At 43.5% G+C, this 27,267-nt stretch overlaps 1 protein-coding gene across 2 annotated transcripts in view; it reads right to left on the bottom strand.

Moving 5' to 3' along the window:
- The window catches only part of LOC309555713 (myelin P2 protein-like), a 63,882-nt gene extending 36,848 nt beyond the window's left edge, over window positions 1-27,034 (bottom strand). Inside the window, exons 1-3 of one of the 2 annotated variants that reach the window (XM_082257772.1) lie at window positions 26,777-27,034; window positions 11,847-12,019; window positions 57-170 (exon numbers count right to left, since the gene is read on the bottom strand). In XM_082257772.1, coding sequence (XP_082113898.1) covers window positions 57-170; window positions 11,847-12,019; window positions 26,777-26,849 — 360 coding nt within the window. In that variant the 5' untranslated portion in view covers window positions 26,850-27,034. The remainder of the gene's footprint in view (window positions 1-56; window positions 171-11,846; window positions 12,020-26,776) is intronic. The other variant, XM_082257771.1, reaches the window with a different exon arrangement.
- Window positions 27,035-27,267: the final 233 nt, after the last annotated feature.

Raw genomic sequence — 27,267 nt, 5'->3', positions numbered from 1 at the left:
GCTTTTGTGATGCACACCAAAAAAAAAAAAAAGGGGGGCCGCGTAAGCTTACTTACCGTTATCATTTGACCATTTTGTACTTCTCGTGTTAGTGTGGATTCCTTTTCTTCCCCCTTCTCATCCCACTTCTGGTGTTGTATCAATTTTCCACCCTCTAGTGTAACGGTAGTCTGTAACATACAATAAAAAGTATTCAAGAAACAGCATAAGGCATTTGTGGCGGATGAGGCCACCTTCGCCAATTAGTGACAAGTTGCTGGTCAAAGTCACACGGCGCTGTTACTGATACGTGACAATGGCACTCTCAGCCTCCTTCTGCACAAAGATTTTGCAGTTCACGGGACCACAACCTAAGTACCAGCAGACTGAGAGTGATTATCTCTGGGTTCTCGTTAACTATGCAGTTAACTCTTTACTCTGCCATCAGATATTTATTGTAAATATCAATGTTAACAATAATAGTTATGCCATTTAAAAAAGGTCTGTAATATGCACTGGCACCACAGACAGGAACAGAAGCACTCTTCAACCAGACAGAGATTCTTTATGTTCTGTGTTAGTGTATCAGAGATAATTTTACAATTTTAAAAATATTGTTTAATAAGCAAGCTGGTAAAATGGTGCAAACTGAATATTTACAGGAAAAGGGTATTACAAGTGAAAAAGAGACAGTAATGCAACAGAAGAATAAAAAGGGTTTAAACTTGAAAATACTTAAAGCTTTGATTCTGTCAGTTCAGCAAAGTCCAGTCAATGTGTATAAGATCTATCAGTGGATCCCATAAATTTTGCCTGATGTTCCTTGTTTGATGGTAATATAAAAGGGGGCACATCATGTGGCCACTTGTGTGGGATTGTGGCCACCATTAGCAGTCCTGTCAGTTAAGCATAGGGGTATAAGGTTTACAGGTTTAGGCTACTAAGAGGTTAAGTTTTACCTGAGCATACAGCAGGTATCAGCCAATCAGTGTGCAGGGAAGGTTCTAGCAAGCTGGAACAGAGGCTATATAAACTTGGTTTGTGCTGGAGTGCTTTCTTTTGCACCGAAGAGCACAAAGAAGAAAGTTCAGCAGAAGTAGCCCAGGAGGATTTTTCTTACCTGCTGACATGGAGGCCCTTTTGAAGCAGCTGATTGAGAAGGCGGAGAGTGCGGGGGGAGTGCGGGGGGAGAAGCCTGGCTGCGGCATTGTCTCTCTATGTCCGGAACTGCAGAGCAAGTTGCTGTGGAAGTTCACCCCGCTCCTTCACAGGCAGAAGCGACTTCAGTGAGGCCGGTAGTCAGCCCAGGTCGGGAGACGCGAGCGCGGAGGAGCTGGCCCCCAGACAGAGAGAAGACGCCTGAGAAGCTGGCCTGTGTAACTGCAGACGAGCCGCCGTGCGGTGTAATGTCGGTGAAGACGTCCCAGGCGTGCATGAACCGAGTATCCAAAAGAAGAAGACGGCCTCCCTGTCTCCAAGAAGGGGCGGCGGAGGGCGGGCTGAAAGCTGCCAGGCGGACCCAGAGAGGGAGAGAGGGTGTCTGCCATCTCCACAGAGAGTCATCCCTGTAGCTACAAGAACGCCTGCTGTGGGCGTGGCTACAGCGCAGCATGGGACACCAGGAGCAGCTGCACCCCCAGCAGTGGGTGAGTTGTGCAATGTACAGAATTTCTCTGTGTTAATTAACTCTTTATCATCTTTGGTGCAATCTTTTTCTCGTGTCTCCCCTGCTGTTTCTCCTATGCCTGTTAAGCCTGTTATGTCTGTTCAGCAGCAGCCAAGCTGTGAACTTAATTTCTCACCTGCAGTATCCACTGTCTCCATTCCTTATGGTGATAATCCTGCACATAGTAATATTAGTCAAAGTTTATTTAAGGAAGATAATGTTGTGACTGCGCATGCACCGTCGCTGGGAGGTAGCGGTGTGCCAGAGGTGTGTATGAAGGGCGCGATGCCATGTGAGATGTCAGCTTTGGGCTACCACCTGAGCGTTGGGGTGAAAGAAAAAATATGGAAGGGCGATTTCGTCCACATGTTATCACTGTTACCCGCTCACAAGAAGCTGTCTGTTAGGACGGATAAGAGGGAAGACAAGCAGGATTAGGAGCGGCGCAGGGGGGCCCCTAGGTCATTCCATAACTGGCTATAGGCATTTTGTATATTCGCTGGAGTGATGGCTGAGAAGCACCCTGAGAGGTGTGGGGGCTTATTTCAGCACCTCGATCATATCTTGGAAGCTTACAAGAGCTTTGGGGGGTTGGGCTGGTACTATTATGATGGGTCTTTTCGTCAGAAGCTGTCCGTCCACCCCTCTTTAAGATGGGGTATGAAGGATGTCGGCCTTTGGCTGAACTTGATCTCCCCTCAGAGGCAGAATCCTGCTAGGCAGCCGGTAGTAAACACTCAGAATGCAGCTTAATCGCAAAGGTTGCTGTTTCGCATTCAACGAAAGCCAATGTCGTTGGAATGCGGCTTGCCGCTATAAGCACAAATGTTCATTTTGTTCTGGCCCGCATCCAGTGAGTAAGTGCTTTAGAAAAAATGCTACTGTAGGGTCGGGGCAAGCTCCACAAGATATTTTTCCAAAAAGCCTGCACGCCTGTGAGGCTGGAAAGAATGCATCCGTGGTTGGACAGATACCCAAACAGGGAGAGGGCCCGTTTTCTCATTGAAGGTTTTGAGAAGGGTTTCCCTCTGCCCCCATTTGTGGGGGAAGGATGAATAGAGGTTGACAATTTGAAATCGGTTGAAAACTTCCCACAGGTAGTTAGGGACAAGATTTTTAAGGAAATTGAGCTAGGTAGGGTGGCGGGTCCTTTCGAGCATCCGCCTTTTAAAAGTTTTCGTATTTGTCCACTTGGAGTGGTCCCCAAAAAAGAGCCGAACGGATTCCGTGTCACCCATCACCTCTCTTACCCGAAAGGAAGCTCACTGAACAACGACATTGATGGAGATCTGTGTTCAGTGTCATATGCCACGTTCGAAGAAGCCATTGCTAAGATAAGGATGTTTGGCCAAGGGGCATTGCTAGCGAAGGCGGACAAAAAGTCCGCGTTTTGGCTTTTACCTGTATCACCTTTGGCATTCAATTCTCTGGGCTTTCAGCTGGAGGGTTTGTATTTCTTTGATAAAAGCTTCCCTATGGGATGTTCTCTGTCATGTTCCTACTTTGAGGCGTTTTCTTCTTTTCTGCACTGGGTGGTATCGGCTAAGTCAGGTAGTGTGGGAGTGCTGCATTACTTGGACGATTTTTTGTTCATGGGCCCACCGGATTCTGATGATTGTCTTAATTTGTTGCAAGTTTTTAGGAAAGTGGCGGAGGATTTTGGGGTTCCTCTGGGGGAGGAAAAGACTTGCTTGCCTGCTACAAAAATGATATTTTTGGGCATTCACATTGATACGGATCAAATGGAGTTTTGTTTACCAGTGGATAAGGTGGCGAAGCTGAAATCTCTGGTGCGGCTATTTATATCAAGGAGGAAGGTCCTACTGAAGGAAATGCAGTCTTTCTTGGGATTGTAAGCATTCGCATGCAGAATTATGCCCATGGGTAGGGTGTTTTCAAGGCGCCTTTACCTGTCTACTTCGGGCTTGAAGTCCCCCTTTTCCCACATCAGATTGTCTAGTGACCTTCGGGAGGATTTGTCTGTTTGGGCTGAATTTCTCGAGGTGTATAATGGTCGTTCATTTTTTCAGGCGGATTTCCTTTTTGCCCCTGATTTTCGTTTGTTTACCGATGCGGCGGGCTCTAAGGGCTTTGGGGCCATATGGCAGACACATTGGTGTTGTGCAGGATGGCCGAAGTCATGGAAGAGTGGAAAGCTGACAAAAAACGTGGTTTTGTTGGAGCTGTTCCCGATCTTAGTGGCTTTGGAACTGTGGGGTGCATGCTTCGCGAATAGGAGGATTTTGGTGGAGACTGACAACAAAGGGGTCTTGTTCGCGGTGAACTGCCTATCATCCAAGTCCATTTTTGTAATTAAAGTGCTCAGGAGGGTTGTCCTTTTGTGTTTGCAGTTCAATATATGGCTTAAGGCGAAACACACACCGGGTGTCTTGAATAATCTGGCCGACGCTTTATCTCGGTTTTTAGATGGACCGTTTTCGCCAGCTGTTGCCGGAGGCGGACGAAGAAGGTACTGAAATTCCGAGCCGAGTTTGGACAGTTGTTGGGATTTAGTCGAGAGAACGATCGCGGGATTAGTGGTCCCGAGAACATGGGCGAACTATTCTTCTGCCTGGAGGAGTTGGTTGTCTTTCATGGAGACAAAGGGCCAGATGGAGGGTCAACCGGAGGAGTGTTTGTTTCTGGAGTTTGTAGGATCTTTGATGCAGCGGAAACTCTCTTATAGTTATTTGCGTAAGACGCTGGCGGGCATTTCTTTTTTCTGCCGCCTGAAAGGTTTTCTGGCTTGTACATCCTATTTTTCAGTACAGCAAGCATTGAAAGGTTATAGGAGGGAGGTGGCGGAAGCAGATGACAGGAGACCTATTTCTATTGAATTATTGGGGGATATCTGCAGTATGACCTCATTAGTGTGTAATTCTAGCTACGAAGCGCTGCTGTTCAGAACAGCTTTTGTATTGAACCTTTGTTGGGGCGCTCCACATCTCTGAGCTGCTACCTTTGTCAAAGAAGACTGAGGGAGGCCTTTTATATGATCAGGTGGTGGTAGGCAGGGAAGATATTCAGATTTGGTTACGTCGCTCAAAGTCTGACGCTCTGGGGAGAGGCGTGGGAATTACCCTTAAAGCTCAGCATAATAGGGAAGTGTTCCCGTTGGTTAATGAATTTTTGGAAGTGAGACCGGTTTGTGGTGAGCGTTTTTTGATCCACCTGGATTCCACTCCACTCAGAAAATATCAATTCGATTTCATATTACACAAATGCTTAGAGCGGTTGGGCTTAAAAAATGTTAGGTTTTCTTCACATTCCTTCAGGATAGGGGCGGAATCGGAGGCAGCTAGGAGAGGGTTTTCGGACAAGGTAATACAAAATATGGGAAGGTGGAAATCGAAATGTTTTAAAGTATATGTAAGACCTAACTTGTTTATTTGAATTCTTCAGGTTTTCAGCGAACAGTCTGGATCTTGGGCCACTCATTCATTTTTTGGGCAAGGAAAAGAGCAGCACAACATATTTACAGTACAAATTTAGCACTACCTCTGGAGTTTAAATTATTTTGGAGAGGAAATAGAGGCCTGCAGTGGCACCAGCTTTACTTTCATTTATCTAGGTTGTTTCAAGTTTGGCCTCCTCCGTCCATCGCGGTTATTCATGCTGGGGGTGATGACCTTGGTAATATTAAAACTTTGGACTTATTATTTAGGATAAAGTGAGATTTGCATTTATTTTCTCACTCTTCTCCTGGGACAGTGGTGGTATTTTCCGAAATAGTTCCTCGGCTTCCTTGGCTTTCCTCATCACAGAGGAAAGTCATGGAAAAGATGAGAAAACGGGTGAATAGGGCAATGGAAAAGTTTATGCCGTCTATTGGCGGCTTGTCCTATAGGCATGTGGATCTGGAGGGTGGCATCCAAGGGCTATATCGCCAGGATGGCATTCACCTTTCGGATGTGGGGATTGACATCTTTAATCTAGGGCTGCAGTGTGGCATTAAAAGGGCCGTGGTGGTGGGGTAGGGCCGTCCTTGATGCTCAAGCCCGGCTCGTGGGGACATTGTATTTCATATGGTATTTTTATGTTTATTGTTGCTCAAGTTGTTTATAACTGAGCAATTATAAGTTATTTCAGTTTGAGTGTTTTTACAAGCAAGTAATTGTTATGATTGAATTTATTTATTTAAACCAATAAAGAGTGCCAAAACTGGGAGTCAGTGTTATTATTTTAGTTTAGTTAAGTGAGATTATGCGGTAGTGTGGCCTACGATTCCATATAAAAGAGGGCACATTATGTGGCCACTTGTGTGGGATTATTGCCACCATTAGCAGTTCTGTCAGTTAAGCATAGGGGTATAGGTTTAGGCTATTAAGAGGTTAAGTTTTACCTGAGCATACAGCAGGTATCAGCCAATAAGTGTGCAGGGAAGGTTCTAGCAAGCTGGAGCAGAAGCTATATAAACTTGGTTTGGGCTGGAGTGCTTCCTTTTGCACCGAAGAGCACAAAGAAGAAAGTTCCCCGCCCCCCCTCCCTTTGTCGCGAGCACCTTTGTCGTGAGCACCTTTGTGTGGTTGGGTCACCCTGGTATACTAGGGGGGACATTGTATTTCATATGGTATTTTTATGTTTATTGTTGCTCGAGTTGTTTATAACTGAGCAATTATAAGTTATTTCAGTTTGAGTGTTTTTACAAGCAAGTAATTGTTATGATTTAATTTATTTATTTAAACCAATAAAGAGTGCCGCTGCCTTTTCTTTGCCAAAACTGGGAGTCAGTGTTATTTTTTTAGTTTAGTTAAGTGAGATTATGCGGGAGTGTGGCCTACAATTCCAAAGAGAGCTCCAGACTACTGATACAGTATCCCTTAGCTGGTCCCTGAGGAGGGTGATGACAGAACTGATCTGACCAATGAAGAGGTCTGAGGAGTGGCCGATGGAATGTCACAGTCTTTATGATCATTCAGCTGTTCAAACCTTGGATACAATTTTCTTAGTGTAATAATATCTTGGAATACTGGTAACTTGTATAATATTTTTTCCAGAATGAATTTACCATTTTAATGAATACAAATATAAGATGGGTCTTTCCCCTAGTAGATATAATGGGCCTAATCCGCCTCGTACCTCCTAAGATAGTGGTGTTTGAGCATAAAGGACTGCTAATTAAGTGATACAGGTAAATATGTCCTTATTCTGATTGTACTATCAGAGTTATGAAATACACTGTAGCTTTGATTCTTCAGAAATAGATAGACAGAAATATGTATTCACTAACTACTCCAGCTGAATTATTTACGACCAGTGATTAGTCTTTTACTATTATTTAGGAAGGACATCTTCATAATGTTGTAAATACTTAACCTAAAATTTTAAGTTGTTATGATGCTTTTGAGATCCAAACTATGATGTGTATTTCCCTGTTAATGATTGGCTGATCCAGATTCATTAAAGGAGTATTAAAGGCAGAAGGTTTTTTTATCTTAATACATTCTATGCATTAAGATAAAAAGCCTTCTGATTGTAGAAGCTGTCCCAGCACCCCCTAATACTTGCCTGAGCCCCATCTCTATCCAGCGATGTCCACAAGCCCCTCGGCTGTCTGGGACTCTCTCTCCTAATTGGCTACCGCTGCTGTCAATCAAAGTCAGTTAGCCAATCAGGAGAGAGAGGGGGCGGGGCATCTCCTTGTCTAAATGAACACACAGAGCTGCAGCTCGGCTCGGGTACCCCCATACCAAGCTGCTTGCTGTGGGGCACTTAACAGGAGGGAGGGGCCAGAAGCAGCAAAGAGGGACCCGAGAAGAGGAGGATCCGGGCTGCTCTGTGCAAAACCAACTGCACGGAGGAGGTAAGTATAACATGTTTGTTATTTTAAAAAAAAAAAATCCACAAGACTTTACAATCACTTTAGGTGGGAAGTACTGATAACTTTTGTAAATGTTGTGTGCTTTAGACATGGAGATAGGCATAATCATTTTATGTTTTATGGTTAGGGCATATCAAAGTGGTATAAAAATGGACATCTTGCCCAGTCTTTATATCTTTAATATCATCCCCATAAATCCGCGCAAGCTATTCTTTACTCACCTTTGCTTTAGCACCATTTAATTTGTTTGGGGAAAAAAAAGCCTTGATTGAAATATTCCATCCTCACAAAACCCAAGGATCAGGGGGTATGGGGGTGCCAGACTTTTTATCTGAAGGCCATCTTTTTTAACCAAATCTATGTTAGAACAAGTTCTTTGTCCCATGAACTTGAGGGATCTTCCATGGCTTCCCCCTCTCAACAACCTCATCATGCTTTTCTCTCTTAACAATTTGGGACATATTTTTCTACCCAAGAGACTCTCCCATAGGCCCAGCTTCCTTGCTTCATAATTTGGTAATCCTGCCTTTTGTCCAGAAGTGGGAACCACAGGTGTTGTAGAATTTTCCAGAGACTCTGGGCCTCAACTCCCTCATATTCAAATCTATATAAGCAGCATCCTCTACAGAAATATCAGATAGGGCAAATGACCACTGGTTGGCTGAACTTGCACAACTCTCTACTCTCTAGTTTTCTACATAAAGTGATCAGACACCTGCCACCATACCTTACACCCATGTCTTTGAGATTTTCTTTTTGGTGTCTGAGCCTCCTTCCAATGCAATCTCTTGATTGTACAAACTCATTAAAGAGGGAACATCCAGGAGTAAAATTACTGTGTATGTCTGAACCTAAACACTACCTGGGCAATACCTCCTCTGAGGCCAATTAGAGAAAATGTTTTGCACTCACCTACACACTTTACTAAAGGCAAATCCACTGTGCATTACAAGTGCACGTGGAAGTACAGTTGCTGTAGATCTGAGGGGGACATGCAAGAAAAATAAAAAACAGAATTTTTCTTGCATATGATTGCATGATAGAAATCAGCAGAGCTTCCCCTCCCCTCCCCTATTTCCATAAAAGAGTTACAAAATTGTCTCCCTCTGGTACCCGACTCCTTAGGAGTTAAGAATCTTCCATCAACCTCTGTTTATTGTTGGAGATGTTCCCGACGAACAGAGTACCTATGTGCATGTCTGATGGGGTTGTCATCAGCTTACCTCATTTCAAGGAAATGTCTTCTCTGTTTAAAACAGCCTATACTTCTCTGATGTCACTGCCTGCCCTGAAGTGGACCTCTTGTCAATGATAAATGGGACATTTTGTAAGATCAAAAAAGGCATTGCCTGTTAGTTGGCAGAGTGGCTATCTCTCGCTATTGGAAATGAACCACTCCACTCTCCATTGTGGAACTGTGTTCTGTTAGCCGATTTAGAGCGCTGACTAAGTAAGAGCAAGCGTTCATTGCCTCTGAAAGTTTATCTCATCTGCTCTCGCCTCCCCCACCCCCCTCCAAAAAAAAAAGGAACATTTAGTTCCTAATGAGTATGTAATTGCTCTTTTTTTCTTCCTTACTAAGGACAGATCATTTTTTTAACGAACGAAGAGCTGTGAATATATATATATATATATATATATATATATATATATATATATATATATATATATATATATATATATAAATCAATTAAATCTCCCGGTCAAACTCCCTTTTCCATTGAATGGGGGGTTTCGTGATAGGTTAAAAAAGGTCATGGGAATGTTCTGAAAGTTCATCTAGGATAGGTAATTTAGGGTCAGCTGACCCCCCCTGAACATTCTCTCAGGACACATGTTTAAGCAGGAAGCTGAGGGGGCCTTTGCCAGGCGACAGAGGGATATTTGAAGAGCTCCCCACTGATCTTAGCTGATTTTGCTTACGGTTTTAAAGTATTTATTGATTAAAAGAGTTATGGTAAATTGTAAATTGTTTATATTTGTGAAAACCAATTAACAAGGCCACGGCCGTTATTAATCCAGTTTGGTGTTTTTATATGTTTGGAGTTTATGCTACCTACCATCCCATGTTACATCTCTTCCACTTTCCACACAAGACATGTCTTTCACACCGGGAAATCATGTAGTGTTTCTATATTTTTGCCCAGCCCCTGTATGTATATATATATATATATATATACACACAGTACACACACACACAGGTCAATCTCATAAAATTAGAATATCATTAAAAACGTATTTTATTTTAGTCATTCAATTCAAAAAGTGAAACTCATTTATTTTATATAGATGCGTTACACACAGAGTGATGTATTTCAAGAATATCTTTTTTTTAATTTTGATTAATATGGCTTACAGCTAGTGAAAACCCAAAATGTAATATCTCAGAAAACTTGAATATTAAATAAGACCAATGAAAAAAAGTGTTTTAATAACAGAAATGTTGGCTTACTGAAAAGTATGTCAATGTACAGTATAATATGCTCTCAATACTTTTTCATGAATTACTGCATCAATGCGGTGTGACATGGAGGCGATCAGCCTGTGGCACTGCTGAAGTTTTATGGAAGCCCAGGTTGCTTTGATAGCAGCCTTCAGCTCAACTGTATTGTTGGGTCTGGTGTCTCTCATCCTCCTCTTGACAATACCCTACAGATTCTCTATGGGGTTTAGGTCAGATGAGTTTGCTGGCAAATCAAGCACAGTGATACCATGATCATTAAACCAGGTATTGGTATTTTTGGCAGTGTGGGCAGGTGCCAAGTCCTACTGGAAAATGAAATCAGCATCTCCATAAAGCTGGTCAGTAGAGGGAAGCATGAAGTGCTCTAGAATTTCCTGGTAAAGGGCTGAGCTGACTTTGGACTTGAAAAAACACAGTGGACGAACACCAGCAGATGACATGGCTTCCTAAATCATCACTGGCTCTGGAAACTTGACACTGGACCTCATGCAACGTGGATTCTGTGCCTCTCCACTCTTCCTCCAGATTTTAGGACCTTGATTTCCAAATGAAATGCAACATTTTCCACAATCAGTGATGATTTGGGGAGCCATGTCGTCTGCTGGTGTCGGTCCACTGTGTTTTATCAAGTCCAAAGTCAGCTCAGCCCTCTACCAAGAAATTCTAGAGCATTTCATGCTTCCCTCTGCTGACCAGCTTTATGGAGATGCTGATTTCATTTTCAAGCAGGACTTTGCACCTGCCCACACTGCATGTCCAGTGACTCAAGTCAATACCATTTTATCGGAAGATGTCAGGCATTTAAAAAGTGGTTCATCACCATATACTTATTTTCTCTACTATAAACATTTTACTATCACTTGGAATATTTCAAAGGCAGGAAAATTATACAGATATTTGGCAAGAGGCTGAACAAACTGTCAGCGAGCACCAAGCCACAGCATCCATTTTTGAATGATTTCCATAAGTGCACTGCGAAGACCTTTCTCTGTATATCCAAACCTATTTTGCTGTGTATATATTATAGCATACCTGACAGGTATTGTTTGCCTTCTAAACAAAACTGGAGTTTCACATATAAACGTGATATATCATGGGAATCCCAGTATTGATCTAGAGCTGGTAGCTAATCAATTAATTCTCCTGGTCAAACCTCCTTTTCGATAAGAGGACTTTTATAGCTTTACACTGAACTTTGTGTGCATAACAACTGAACTTAATGTAGTCCCATCCTAGTGTCTTGATATAATTATATTAAAAGTATGGTGGGATGTACCAAAACACATTTTGTATGTAGGCAGGTGCAGTCTACTTTCTCCACTGTAGGTGGCACACTTTCACAGCAGCACTGCATTCGGGGAGGAAGTCAAGAGGAACATAGTTCTTCCATGGTTTCCTGGGTCACTGGGGAAGTGATCCAATTGGATGTTGCTGCCCCATGTGACTTTGGCAGCTATCTTAGGTCAGGCAGAGCCAATTTAGGGTACTGGCTCCCAGGTTTGGCACGTATTTGGTGAGTTGGTAAAGAAGAGACAGGTACCCCACTTGGTAGGGGCAGAACTAGCAGCAGGGAAAGGTTCCTAACGAGGAGAGAAAGAGTAGGGCTCGCAACTGTTTGCTTGGGCGCAAGGTGGCCAGGACACATTCTGCCCCACTTAACAGGCCCTGTCAGTTCTGCTGAATCATGCTCTCTATACGCTGTTGGACCTATGAGTGTTCCTGGCTGGGTTGCCTTCTCATTGAGTTACTTGTGAACTGTCTTTGCATTATTATTTCAATAAAAGTTCTTTCATCGCACTGAAACTGTGTGTTATTGCCGTCGCACCGTGCTACACTCCACCTACATGTATTCTGTGGTATAATGTTTCAGTCTTCATTTACACACTAAGCACAAAAGATACTGTTATTATGTTCACCTTGCAGGTCCTGCCATCTGCTGTGGTTTCTTCAAACAATTCGTTTAGTACAAAGCTCAAATCTGTGTTCTTAAAGGTACTCTCTGTTCTTATATTCCACTTATTTCCGTCATTACTGATTATCACATCGGGTTTCAAACCAATTGCAAGCTTCCTGGTGGCAAAACATACACCTACAAAAGAGAGAAAAAAAATATATATATATATAATTATAAAAAATAACTACAAGCTTTAAAGGATCACCTTAAAAATGTCCTAAAAAAAACTAAAACAAGAAAGAAAACCTAAAATAAACCAGATATGTATGGTGTGTGCACCTTGACAGAACATTGCATCACTTTACGTCAGGGGAACTGTTAGATTCTGGCCCCCAGAACAGTTATCTTAGGTCTTCTAGTGAGGGCACCAAGTCTTAGCACTAATTGATGGTGTTATCCCAAGTAAGACACACAATCTCCCAAAGAGAACTACCACCATTACATGTGCCCACCTTGGGTGGTTTCCCCTCACCTCTTGTTCATCTCAACAATCTGTAACATTTTGTTATTATGTATAATGATCAAAAGACCTAATAAAGAGGGTGTATCTCCTCGGCAGGGACACAGACAGCAAAACAGATAGGAAATCTAACTAAGAAAACCGAAAAGGGAGGGAGAGAGAGCGCTTCTGGTTATGGCTGTATGAATAAAATCACAGTGTGTGAAAGCAACAGTTAAGATATGGCCAAATAAGGCTCCACTTCCAAGGAGAAATTCCTTAACTGTTGCTTTCACACACTGTGATTTTATTCATACAGCCATAACCAGAAGCGCTCTCTCCCTCCCTTTTCAGTTTTCTCATTTATCAGACTCTGCACCCAGGAGTCCCCAATAGAGCCGCTGAGGTTGTACACTTTTTATTAATTGGTAATCCAATTTTTTTTTTAAAGCACTCTGAATGCCAATCAAAGATTGTATAAAAAAAAAAAAATGATGAATGAATGAAAGGATGTGAAAGGTTGACATACCTGATGAAATGTAGAAAAGATTGATGAAAAGTGCTCCATATAAATAACCAAGTAATGATGTCAAGTGAGGTGATGGTAGTGCAGAAAGGGTGTATATAAAATACCAGGCAAGGAAGACAGAGAAATTGAATACCAGATACAAATTAATACAGTATGTAGTACCACCAAAGTAAAGGTTAACCATAACAGTGTATGTAGGAACCAAAGGTACTAAGAGAAAGTGCCAAACAGGGAAACATACCTTTGTGAAAAGAGGACAATGAAAAGCCCAAAGGAAACTGCAGCATGGAGGGCCGCTGCATACAGCCAAATGATCAGACAGGGTCTGTGGTTGGGAGAAGTACCTTATTTTTAAGCCAAAAAGGGCTTCCGCTGTACCTTGCATGTCATGTCCACCTGCAAATTGGCTCCTGGGGCATGAGTGTTATCAATCCCAGGAGTCAATGGGCATCCGCCGCTTGTAGTATCGCCGCGCCATGCTTTGTACGATATGCACATGCGTGAGATCGGGAGGTGCATGCTGGGTTGCCAGCAGTGCTGCATCCCTGAAGAAACAATGAGTGGGCTTTAGATGTCCACATTGAAGATGCGCGCTCGCTGAGGAGAGCAGAGTGAATTTTTTACAAAGAAATCCAATTAGAAAACCTACATTTATTAATAAATCTGTTATGTATAGGATAAGCTGAGACCGGGGGGGGGGGGGGTTAAAAACAAGCTGGAACTCCGCTCTAATGTGTTTTAAAGTTGAAGCAAGTGTACAAGAGCCCTCAAGTATGCAACCATCATATTACGTGAGGATGGCAGCAAGGTAAAGGGCAGGTCCTCACCCATCCTTCCTAGGAAGACATCTGTTCGCCTATGGCCAGCCTAAGGGTCCTTTCACACGGGCGATCCAATCCGCCTGTCAGTTTTTCAGGCGGACCTGATCGGATGCTCCATGCATCCCTATGAGGCAGCGGATATCAGTGGTGACATGTCTGCTGACACCCGCTGCTCTCTGATCCGATCCTGTCCGTGAAATCCGGATGGATGGAAACCCTATTTTCCATCCGTCTGGCGGATCGGATGAGAACGGACATAGAGGACAGCGGGGAACTGACAGCTCCGTCTGCACGCGGAGACAGAGCTGTCATCTGCCTGCTCAGGGGGATCGGCGGATCAATTCCCCGCTGAGCAGAACGGACTCCATCGGGCAGTGCGCCGTGTGAAAGGACCCGTAGAGGAATATTAAAACTCTCATAGATATGAAAGTATGTCATGTTCAGCTATGGCTGAGAACAATTCTCAACACATTCAGGATGTTTGCTTTGTAAAGTTGGTCGTGTTTACTTTTCAAAGCTTTCCTGTAAACATTTCCTTAAGTACACGGAGGTGGATTTACTTTTGCTCCTTTGAATGCTAATTATCTTTTTCGAAAGAAGGAATGTTTTATTTCAGGTATGAAACTATTGCCTACGGCTTTTTAACAGAATGCCAATAAAAGTTGCTTCAAATCTGAAAATGTGATATGCTGGATATTCACCAATGTTTAACCACTTAAGCCCCGGAAGATTTTACCCCCTTCCTGACCAGGGGGTATTTTGCGATTCAGCACTGCGTGACTTTAACGGACAATTGCGCGGTCGTGCGACGCTGTACCCAAATGAATTTGACGTCCTTTTTTACCCACCAACAGAGCTTTCTTTTGGTGGTATTTGAACACCTGTGCGATTTTTTGATCATGCGCTATAAACAAAAAAAGAGCGTCAATTTTGCAAAAATAACAATATTTTTCAAATTTTTTGATATGAAATTCCCCCCAAAAAAATGTAAAAATCAAATTTTTTTTAAATTTTTGGCCAATTTGTTTTCTGCTACCTATGTTTGGTAAAAAAAAAATCACAATAAGCGAAGTTTGATTGGTTTGCGCAAAAGTTATTGCGTTTACTAACTAAGGGAAAGATTTTTGTCATTTTTGTTGTTTTTTTTTTAACGAGTAATGGCGGCGATCTGCGATTTTTTTTGCAGTACTGCGACATTGCGGCGGACAGATCGGACCCTTGACTGACATTTTTGACACTTTTGGGGGTACCAGTGACATTACTACAGTAATCAGTGCACATATGCACTGCTACTGTAAAAATGACACTGGGAGGGAAGGGGTTAACTTTATTGGAGAGGGAGGGATTAGGTGTGTCCCTAGGGGCGTGCTTCTAACTGTCATTGGATGTGGCTAGTGCTGTAACAGCACAGATCAACGGTCCTACATAGCAGGACCGAGTGATCTGTGTTTTTACACAGGGGAGAATGACAGGCGGCTTTGTTTACACTAGCCGCCTGCCTTTCTCCCTCTCTGCCCGACGATCGCGAGTGACCGGCGGACATCGGTTCTGCTGGGCACACGCGCGGGCTTCCTCTGGTACGAGCGGGAGTGCGCCTCCGGCGGTGCGCGCTCGCCCCCTATTCGCTCCCAGGCTAGTGACGTACCGGTACGTCACTTTGCCTGGGAGGGGCTGACCGCTGCCGTATATAGTCGGGCGGCGGTCGGCAAGTGGTTAAATGAATCTGGTGTTACAGAACTTCTCACAAAGCAAACAATTAAATGGTGTTATAGGTTGGTGTATAATGTTGTAAATACATTTGTTTCCATGTCACTACTAATTTTGGTCCAGGGTATACTTTATTCACCTGACCACAAGCCTATAATATCCCTTCATTACCAGGTAATTTTTCACTATCTAGTTTTTGTGATAGTTTGACTGACAATTACTCATGCAACACTATGTGCTATTACAAAAAGCACAACACAAGCCTGTCCCCCCCCCCCATTATAAAACATAGAAAAAAAAAGGATTCCTTTATTTCCCAATATAAAACATATTAAATAAAAATGCCAGGACAGCACAGAAACTGACCTCTTTTTGGAAAATGCATTCCTCAAGGTGATCTACATTTTTTGCCACAATTATTTTTAGAAATTAGGAAACATGCAAGTATTTCAGTGGTTAAAACATGGAGCTTGGTAATGGTGCTTTAGATACATTATAGTATAGGTCATGGTATGTTCATTTTGGATGGACAAAAGGGAGTGAAGTGAGGACAGAACAGAAGTATTTTTATGTTTTTGGAACACAGATTCACATTCACCTTAACCGCTTGCCAACCGCCGCACGACTATTTACTGCGGCGGTCATCCCCTCACAGGCAAAGCGACGTAGGTTTACATCGCTAGCCTGTGAGGCTCTAGGAAGCGGACGCGCGCCGCCGGAGGCGCGCTCCCGCGCGGTCACTGACCCCCTCGGACCCAATGTCCGCCGGGCACTCGCGATCTTCCATTACACCGGAAGAAAGGCAGGCAGCTAATGTAAACAAAGCCACCTGTCATTCCTCCCTGTGTAAGAATGGAGATCACACGGTTCTGCTATGTAGGACCATTGATCTCTGTTCTTACACTAATAGCCAAAGCCAATCACAATTAGAAACACGCCCCTAGGGACACACTTAACCCCTCCCTCTCCAATAAAGTTAACTCCTTCACTGCCAGTGTCATTTTTACAGTAACAGTGCATATTTTTAGCACTGATTGTTGCAGTAATGTCACTGGTAACCCCAAAAGTGTCAAAAATGTCAGTCAAGGGTCCGATCTGTCCGCCGCAATGTTGCAGTCCCGCAAAAAAAAAAAATCGCAGATCACCGCCATTACTTGTCCCGCAAAAAAAAAAAATCGCAGATCGCCGCCATTACTTGTTATAAAAAAAAAACAACAAAAATGACAAAAATAGTTAGTAAACGCAATAACTTTTGCGCAAACCAATCAAAATACTCTTTTTGCGATTTTTTTTTACCAAACATAGGTAGCATAAAACAAATTGGCCTAAAATGTTAAAAAATTTAGATTTTTACATTTTTTTTGGGTGGAGTTTCATATAAAAAATTGTGAAAAATATTGTTATTTTTGCAAAATTGAAGCTCTTTGTTTATAGCGCATGATCAAAAAATCACACAGGTGATCAAATACCCCCAAAAGAAAGCTCTGTTTGTGGGAAAAAAAGGACGTCAAATTAGTTTAGGTACAGCGTCGCACGACCCCGCAGTTGTCCGTTAAAGTCACGCAGTGCCCAATCGCAAAATAGGCCCTGGTCAGGAAGGGGGTAAAATCTTCCGGGGCTTAAGTGGTTAAGATTTGCCTTTTAAATGGTGTCACCTTGCTTGGATTTATTTGGGAGAGCATCATGAGTGCACCCCTATCGGCACATATTTAAGACCCTCCAATTGGCGGGAACATCAATATCTCTTTCCCTCTTGGGTGCCTTTCTGGGACCCTCTGGAGCTTCCATATCTGCTTCCACACTGCTCTACATCTGGTATCGTATACACCCGTGGTTGCATTAGGAGAAATCTCAAATACCCTTTGTTTCAATTTTCTAATTGAATATTGTTCTGTAACATCCATTGAATCATACTCAACTACATCAATTTAATCTATTTACAGCCAGCTTACAAACTCAGAAATGAAGGCAATCTACTCCCACAACTGTGAAATGATCAAACATGTTGGTGGTAGTTTTCTTTAATTAATGTATTCATTTTTGTGGATAAAAATGATTGTCATTGCCGAACATATTTCTAGCGTATGGCTAGCAAAATTCTTCACTAGCCTGGTCCAGAATCCACTGCAGCCTGCTAATTGGACCATGAGGGAGCAGAAGCTCATTGATAAGGTCATCACTATGCTTTCTTAGGCTGCAAGAATGTTTACATATTTAAAGGGACAGCGCTATACAAAGGAGATTATAGGAAGCTAATATAAGCAAAATTTTAAATGTACATGCCAGTTGTATATAAAAATTGACCTAATGATTTGTTTTTAAATATAGTAAAACCTTGGATTGCGAGCATAATTCATTCTGGAAATGTGCTTGTAAATCTAAAGCACTCGTATATCAAAGCAAATTTGAGACGAACTCTTATGATTCATGTGACGGTGTTCACCGTCACTGTTAGTGAAGGACAGATACTTAATGGTTTGGATTGCTTCAAGTGGGACAGTAATATTTGTCAACAATATATCTCAAGGAATATATAAAGACTCTGGGACTCTAGGCCTAGCTGCCTATTACCAATAAGGCTTCACACAGTCATACTCCTAACAGATGCGAATATCATCAGCTGGGTCACCTGTCTTCCACACCTCGTAATCATGCTGATTTACTCTTTGTTTACACTTCTAATAAATGTGGATTATATTATGTTTGGGATCCAGGGTCCAGATAGCAGAAGAGGAGAGGTACAGATATTAGCCGCCATGGAAGAGGAATTCGGAAGGAGGTTGCGAGAGATGCAGATAAAGCACAAGGGACCAGTGTCAGAGCAGGTCCTGCTAGGATGGAATGATTCTGTGCGATTGGATCTATGGAAGAAAGCTAGCCCATGAGCAGTACCACCAGGGAAAAATCCTCCCCTCCTTGCGGGAGCTGTTTTTGGAAGATACACTGCACAAGGTGCAGACAGCTGAGTTAAGCAGGCTGGTTTGGGCAGAGATGCGGTTGGAAGAGAGCTATAGAGCCCTCTGGTGGCATGTATTCCAAACATACCCTTGGATAGCGGATGACAGCCCAATGGAAGGCTTTGGCTATGGCGGCCAGGGACTGTTGTACAAGAAGCTGTCAGGGGACCCTAAATTTGGGAGCGATTTGGAGTGGCCTTTAGAGCAAATTATGGATTACAGAGAAAGGATTCTGAACATCTCAGAAGTGCTCTGGGCACTGGAAGATATGGAGTTTCTGGCCATTCAGTAATGGGAGCTGGAGATCACCTACAGAAGGCTGCTCTACTCTGCTCAGCACCAGGGCTGAGAATATCCAGAAGAACCAGCTGACAGTCCAGAAATCCTGACTGAAGAATCGACAATATGGCACAGGATTAGTGTGCTTTGCTCACCTGCACCCACGATCTTGGATGTGGAGGTCTTATGGCGCATGCAGCAAGTGCTGACTAACCTGGGCAAACCTGTTTCTGCACAGGATGAGCTTGGGTGGAGGAATGCGTCTGTCCAGCCACTGGATAAAGGTATGGGAGAAGAGGAAGCCATCTTCATTCCCCAACCACGGATCACAGATGTAATTGACTTTTCATCGGAGGAGGTTATGGATAATAAGTCACCTGCCAAAGTGTTGTCACTGGGCCCAAGTGCCACCAGCCTATGCCCTGGACTTTCAGCAATTCCGGAGACTGGGTATTTAATAGATTTTTCTGCTGATGAGGAACGTCCCAGTGAGCCTACAGCAGAAGAGCGGGCATCCAAGCCTATTGCTGCTCACCTTTGCCTGCAACAATTGGTGACCCAGGAAGATGTGTGCAAGGCCACTGACTTTTCAGTTTACTTTCCTGCAGAACAGCTGGCATTAGGGCCTAACATCCCTGAGTGCTGCCCAACACCAACAGCAGCTTCAGCCTCCTTGAGAGAAGAGGCCCAGGGTGAGAAGGTGGTGATCACTCCCCAACGGCAGCTGCGCAGTTCGGAGAAGAAGGTGGTCATCCTTCCTCCCCAGCGAGAGATCAACAGTCTGGGAGCAGAGGAAGCCAGTCTCCCTAACCAACAGTTAGTCAGAGCAGATTATGTGGAGTCCCCAGCAGAAGTGCTGACAACAGGGCAGAGTGCTACCAACCTCTGCCCAGCACCCGGAACTCTACCCAGCACCCGGAAAAGCTACAGAGTTCCAGGAAGCTGGGGAAATCGGCCCCTTGCCCAAGCAACAAGCTGATGAAGTGAAGCTTCTACACCCAGCTGAAGTGCTGGCAGCCAGACAGAGAGTCAACGACCTCTGCCCCACACCTGTGGCCGTTCCAGAGGCCCAGGGTGAGAAGGGAGAGGAGGTTGCTGTCCTCCCTCCCCAACAGTCAGTCAGAGAGGAGGAAACTGTCTTCCCTCCCCAGCCAGGATCTGTGCATCTGGGAGACAGTACCGGAGATAGGTTGTCCAAACCGGCAGATGGGGGGTAAGGAAGATGGAGCAGCTGACTCCCCTTCCCAGCAGCAGTTGGTGCCCCAGAATGATGACACCAACCCCGCAGAAGAGATGGCAACAGAGCAGAGGGTGGTTGGCCTCTGCCCTCAACATACAAAAGATGGAGTTCCTGTGGTAGTGGATGTGACCGCAGTCTTCACGTTTATATCCCAGGGATGCTGGACAGTCAGCCTAGATCCCCAACAGCCTGACAAAGTGAGCCCCGCCAGCCTGTCTTCTCTCCAGCGGCTGAAAGGACTCCCGAGAGAAGGGCCAGTCCATGCTTATCCACAGCGGCGGGTATGTTCTACGAGAGAGGCAGAGGTTGGCTGGGTGAGTAACGCTGTTTTCCAGACAATTTGTTTGGGGTACTGGGTGGGTGCAGACATTGGGAGGGCCCCTGGAACACAGCCTACCTTAGAGAGGTTGGAAAACCCCTCTCTCAGCCCACTAGGCCCCTCTTATATCTAAGTAACCCTGTGTCTACTAGGGACACATGTTGACCAAGACGCCCAGTCTGGCCTGCCCAAACCAGACTTCCATGGACTGATCGGTTATGAGAGCTCCATGCTCCCTGCCAGGACAAACTTAAAAACTATGTGGAACTTTGTCAAGGAAGCTGCCATGATGGATTGACTCTTTGGGACTTGTTACCCGACTAACTCAGGCATAGACCGATTGGAGGTCTGGTACCTGGTTAGTCTACCTTTGGGGGGAAGATATGTGATGGTGTTCACCCTCACTTTTAGTGAAGGACAGATACTTAGAGCCAGTTCACACTGAGGCGATCCGAATTCAGGGGGCGACCTGTGAAGTCGCGTGCACCGCTGTGCACCGCGACTTCGGCGTGACTTGCAGGGACTTCACATAATGGAAGTCTATGCAGGTCGCTCCCAGGTTGCCCCAAAGTAGTACAGGACCCTTTTTCTAAGTCGGAGCGACTTGTGTCACTCCTATTAGAACAGGTCCTGTACTACTCAATGGACCGCGACCTGCCACGACTTGTCAGACTGACAAGTCGCCTGACAAGTTGCGCTAGTCTGAATGGGCTCTTAATGGTTTGCATTGCTTCAAATGGGACAGTAATATTTGTAAACAATATATGTCAAAGTGTATAACAAAAAAAACACAGCGCTACAGACAGTGCATAATGTTACAACACGTGACTAAAAGGAACTCTCTCCAATGATATGCCTTATTACCCGTGAATGAATATAAGTGAATAAATTCTCAGTGTGGGAAAAAATATAAATAATAAATGGTAAAAGTTACACTTCAGAGGATAAATAAGTTCAGTAAAATCCCAGTGCCCAAGATAAGTGAATATAAGTGAATTAATATATAAATATAAATATGCATATACACTTCAATAATTAAGTCCCAGTGAATAAAATGGGTGTAAATTAATCCTTCAATAAAAATTATGAAATATAAGTGTCCAGTGAATCATCCATTGATAGACGTGGCTGGTGCTCAAAAAATTAGGAACATCCAAGTGACTTCTTGTGGATCCTGGATCCCGTGTTCACTCTTTGCCCAAAAGTGAATTCACTTACCAGAAGGCGTGGACCCCTAGGCCGTATAGCGTAGGGGTCTAAGAGACTTGATACTGGTAAGTGATTGCAGGTAAGGGGCCCCCTTTAGGTATCCTCTTCTTGGTATTGGAAAATAGACAAAAAAAAATCCCGTCGCTTAGCACTACACGGAGAGTGATATCGGTAGATTCCTACCGATTTACCCGCATCTTGGAGGATATTTGTTATGAGCCCATGATGAATTATGACACTGTAAGTGTACACCTGAAGTTTTTATTATAATAAACGTATTTGGAACTTATTATACTATTTGGGATTTTTTGTCTATTTTCCAATACCGAGGAGAGGATACCTATTAGGGCACTCGGTGCAGGCCCACCATCTTGGCTAAAGAAAACCTGCAGTGAGGCCTTGTGGCTTCACAGCCAGTTTCCTATTGCGTATGCGCTAATTGTGCTGTGATTTCTGAATAGTAGGGATGATCGAACTTTTGAAAAGTTTGGTTCGACCAGAACACCCGAACTTCCCGAAAGTTCGGCCCGGATTTCAGAACCCCATGAAATCAATGGGACCCGAACTTCGGTAATCAAAAAACACCATTTTGAAGCCCTAAAACCCAATAAATGCCCATAAAAAGTGCCTAGGGTTCTGGGTCATGCTCCAGGGACTGTTAATCACACAAAAAAAAGTTCTTAAAAATTGTCATTTTTGATAGATAGCCAATTATTGAAAAAAATATTGGGAAAAAAAAAATAGATTTTGTTGGATTTAGTGTCTGGTGGGTCTAAAAAGTGTACCTGTGAAGTTTCAGCTCTGTAGCATGTCCAGAACCCAAAAAAAAAAAAAAGTTTGTTTATATTAGAATTGCAGTAGAGCAGGATAGTGGCTTTGCTATTTTCACACCCGGCTTTTTGTTGCCTGGCGTTTATAGGGCTTTTTTGTGGACGTGTTTGGAGGCCGGCATGACATCTGAACTTCTGTGTAGGGGTATATATATATATATATACATACACACACACACACATGTATGTATATACATATATAGGTGTGAAAGTAGCAGAACCCTATGCCTGCGCTAATGAAATAAGTAACAGGCATAGGACTTCGCTCCTATCACACCTATATGTGTGTATGTGTATAAATACATATAAAAGTGTGTGTGTATATATACCCCTATACAGAAGTTCAGATGTTATGCCTGCCTCCAAAGACGCCCAAAAAATGCCCAAAAAAAACGCCTGCAACAACACACCTGGACGTTTTTGTAGCAGGCGTTTTTTTTGGGCATTTTTTGGGCGTCTTTGGAGGCAGGCATGACATCTGAACTTCTGTATAGGGGTATATATACACACACACTTATATGTATTTATACACATACACACATATAGGTGTGATAGGAGCGAAGTCCTATGGCTGTTAATTATTTCATTAGCGCAGGCATAGGGTTCTGCTACTTTCACACCTATATATGTGTATATATCCATACATGTGTGTGTGTATATAAACCCCTACACAGAAGTTCTGATGTTATGCCTGCCTCCAAAGACGCCCAAAAAATGCCCCAAAAAACGCCTGCTACAAAAACGCCCAGGTGTGTTGTTGCAGGCGTTTTTTTGGGCATTTTTTGGGCGTCTTTGGAGGCAGGCATAACATCTGAACTTCTGTATAGGGGTATATATATACACACACACTTATACGTATGTATACACATACACACATATAGGTGTGATAGGAGCGAAGTCCTATGCCTGTTAATTATTTCATTAGCGCAGGCATAGGGTTCTGCTACTTTCACACCTATATATGTGTATATATACATACATGTGTGTGTGTATATATACCCCTACACAGAAGTTCTGATGTCATGCCTGCCTCCAAACACGTCCACAAAAAAGCCCTATAAACACCTGCAACAAAAAGCCGGGTGTGAAAGTAGCGAAGCCACTATCCTGCTCTATTGCAATTCTAATATAAACAATCTTTTTTCTATGGCGGTCACCCTGACATGGAAGGGTTTGGTCACCCTGCCATAGCAGTCAGAGTCAGTTAACCCTACACTACACTACAGTCACCCTGACACTTCACACTTTCCCTACAGAAACTAGATTATTGAATCTAACTATAGTGGAAAATAGTACCCTAACTACACTAGATATCCCTTTCCTCACACTAATAATTGCTAAATGACACTTTGAAGCAGGAGTAACAGAACTGCTTCCACTCTCTTCCACGTCCCTGTATTACAATGCTAGAGATTTGGCTGGGCTATGTTATATACTGGGGGGCGTATTCACTAATGATTGGCCTCTGGACCCCCTAGTCACTCCAATCACATTCCTAGCATTCTCCTGCCCCCTCAATTGGCTTATACTGATGGTTCTGGTCCAATCACGGGCTTTTAAAGCCCAGTTCCTGTCCCATTGCATTTTGGTTGGTTCTGGTTGCCAAATTCTGAACTTTTTCAGCAAAAAGTTTGAAATTCGGCCGAATTTTGAACAGTCAATGTTCGGGTGGAACCGATGGTCGACCCGAACCGTTCGATCATCCCTACTGAATAGGCCGGCTGTGGGGGGAAGGAGGGGTGGGGGGCCGAATTTCCAGTGGCCATGGCAAAGTGAGCTGGAAGTTGGAGTAGGTACTTGTCAAAACCAGGCAACCGCTCCCATCTCCCCCTCAAAAGGTGCCAGATGTGGCAGCGGGGGGAGGAGGCAGACAAGCGGAGCTTCCCCTTTTGGGTGGAGCTCCACTTTACCTGGCTCCTTGCTTCTCTCTCTCACAGTCTGAGCTCTGCTACACAGTGACTGCAAAACGCTGATACCAAAAAAAAAAAAACACACAGCCCACACACTTACAAGTAAGGATGTAAATACAGATTTCCATTCATTTGGGTTCCTTTAATATCTGTCATAGCATGGCAATGCACTGTAGCGCAGCAAAAATGTTGGGACATTCTGGTGCATCAGAAGCCCATTGATTTCAATGGGCAATCTTAGAGCAATGCATGTAACTGTGTGATATAATGCATCTCATAACTGTAAATTAACCCTTTATCTAAAAGTTTTTGGAGTCAATGAAAAGTGCACCATGCCAACCCTCCAAGCTTTCTCCTCGCATGCTGGATTCCGATGCTGGCATGGTCCATCACTCCTCCCCATATTGCTTGGTATAATTCAAGGGAAAAGACACACTCCGCTGATGTCTTCACAGGTAAAACATAATCAGCCAACAAGTTGTAACACATGTTTTACCCCTAGGGCCAACCTTTTGACGTGTTTCTCCCGATGAGCATCCTCTCTATGATTAAAGGCTAAGTCAAACTTTTTTATCATGTTACACCCATACGTAAGATATAACTTTGAAATTGCGTGGGGTGGGGGGGGGGGTTCTTCCTTGGCAGCAGCTGTTAGGCTTGAAATCAGAGTGCATCATTCATTCATCTATGGGAATAAATTATAAATCCCATTTGTGAATAGATAAACTACACTTGCAGCATACAGACTTGTAGTTCTGAATGGAACATCAGTGCAGTAATCAGCACACTTCTAGTCCACTGAAACTTCTTTCAGCTCTCTAATTTAAATCCTGTACCTCCGTATTGACGCGGAGCTGCTGAAAGTCTGCAGGAGCCTGGCATTGCATCTGTGATTTACTAATGGCGATTGCATTGCTTTGCAAGCTCATTTGCCAAACAATTATGTTATAATATATTAATACATGCACATTTTTCCTGCAAACATACACTATATTGTCAAAAGTATTGGGAAGCCTGCCTTTACACACACAACATTAATGGCATCCCATTCTTAGTCCGTAGGGCTCAATATTGACCTGGCCCACCCTTTACAGCTCTAATAGCTCCAACTCTTCTGAGTAGGCTGTCCACAAGGTTTAGGAGTGTGTCTATGGGAATGTTTGACCATTCTTCCAGAAACGCATTTGGGAGGTCAGGCACTGATGTTGGATGAGAAGGATGTCTCTGCTCATTCCAAAGGTGTTCTATCGAGTTGAGATCAGGACTCTGTGCAGGCCAGTCAAGTTCCTCCACCCCAAACTCGCTCATCCATGTCTTTATGGACCTTTCTTTGTGCACTGGTGTGCAGTCATGTTAAAACAGGAGGGTGAGCATGTCCACATTGGGGCATGGATGTCACTTCTGGAAGTGACGTTTGCCACCGAATGTCAGAACTTCCTCGGTAATGGAATGCAATCACAGCTTAGCATGGACAGTTTACTACCAGGGAGTAGAGAACTAACAGGATCAATCAGGTAAAATTGAAGGATTACAACCACAAATAAATTATTAATATAAAACCCACATATTAAATCTTTACAGAAACAGACATATACATTTTTATATTTAAGGCTGCCCTTCCTCAGGCAAGGAAAACACATCTAGTTACAAAGTAACAAAGTGTTCTAATTAAAAAGCAACAAATTGGAACCGGAAATTAGAAAACATCAGATACTAATTAACAAAGTAAATAGCTTACATATTAGGCAGCGATCTGGAAGCAATCTACCTCCTCAGGCACTGATGTTGGATGAGAAGGCCTCGCTTGCAGTCTCTGCTCTAACTCATTCCAAAGGTGTTCTATCGAGTTGAGATCAGGACTCTGTGCAGGCCAGTCAAGTTCCTCCACCCCAAACTCGCTTATCCATGTCTTGATGGATCTGGCTTTGTGCACTGGTCCAAATTGTTTGGTGGAGGGGGGATTATGGTGTGGGGTTGTTTTTCAGGGGTTTGGCTTGGCCTCTTAGTTTCAGTGAAGGGAACTCTTAAGGCGTTGGCATACCATTTTGGGCAATTTCATGCTGCCAACTTTGTGGGAACAGTTTAGGGATGGCTCCTTCCTGTTCCAACATGACTGTGCACCAGTGCACAAAGCAAGGTCCATAAAGACATAAATGAGCGTGTTTGGGGGTTCCTGAACTCAACCTGACAGAAAACCTTTGGGATGAATTAGAGCAGAGACTGCGAGCCAGGCCTTCTTGTCCAACATCAGTGCCTGACCTCCCAAATGCGTTTCATGAAGAATGGTCAAACATTCCCATAGACACACTCCTAAACCTTGTGGACAGCCTTTCCAGAGGAGTTGAAGCTGTTATACCTGCAAAGGGTGGGCCAACTCAATATTGAACCCTAAGGACTAAGACTTGGATGCCATTAAAGTTCATGTGCCTGTAAAGGCAGGCGTCCCAATACTTTTGACAATATAGTATATGTGCATTTCCTATTTTTTATTTTTTTTGCTAAAGATGGAGTTAACCTTTCAGCCCATTGGGTGAGATATGTCAGTATACACAAAGGTTTAATTAACCGTTAATTCTATAACGCCTATTTGCAGTTATCTATCTCTAGGCAATCAGAATAGGACAATAAAAATGGAATAAGAAGTTGACTTACCAATTCCTTTCATGTATTCATCAAAATGTTCAGAAGAAACCAGCTTCCAGCACCCTACCAGTTCATTGGCCATGGCGGCAGCGCTTTTCTGAGTCTAGGTAATGTAGAAGGATCAGAGGATTACAGAAAGCGAGGGAAGAGTAACGGGAGTTCCTTTATAAAGAGCAGGGCAAAGCTCCAGTGATGTCACCAGCAGCAGTCAATGGGGAGAAGAATCGCCTCCCTCTTCCCTTTAGAGCTGATTCAGCACTTGTTCTGCACCTTACAAGAATACACATATTTTATCTTTGCTGGATTCTACAAGAAATGACACGTTCTCTCGCACCCACCTCTTCCAGCACAGCTTTTACTCCACACCCACACTCATCCTGTGCTGACAGCAACATTGATCAATGACATATCTGACTTTCACTGAGAAAACTCATTTTTATGCTATATACAAACCACGAAACCTGGGGCTGTCAACAGCTTATATATTATTTATTATAGAT

The sequence above is a fragment of the Pelophylax lessonae genome, assembly GCF_965119305.1.
Source record: "Pelophylax lessonae genome assembly, chromosome: 5".
NCBI classification, from domain to species: domain Eukaryota; kingdom Metazoa; phylum Chordata; class Amphibia; order Anura; family Ranidae; genus Pelophylax; species Pelophylax lessonae.
Note: the sequence above shows the minus strand (reverse complement) of the source record. Positions and strands in the feature narration are given on the sequence as shown.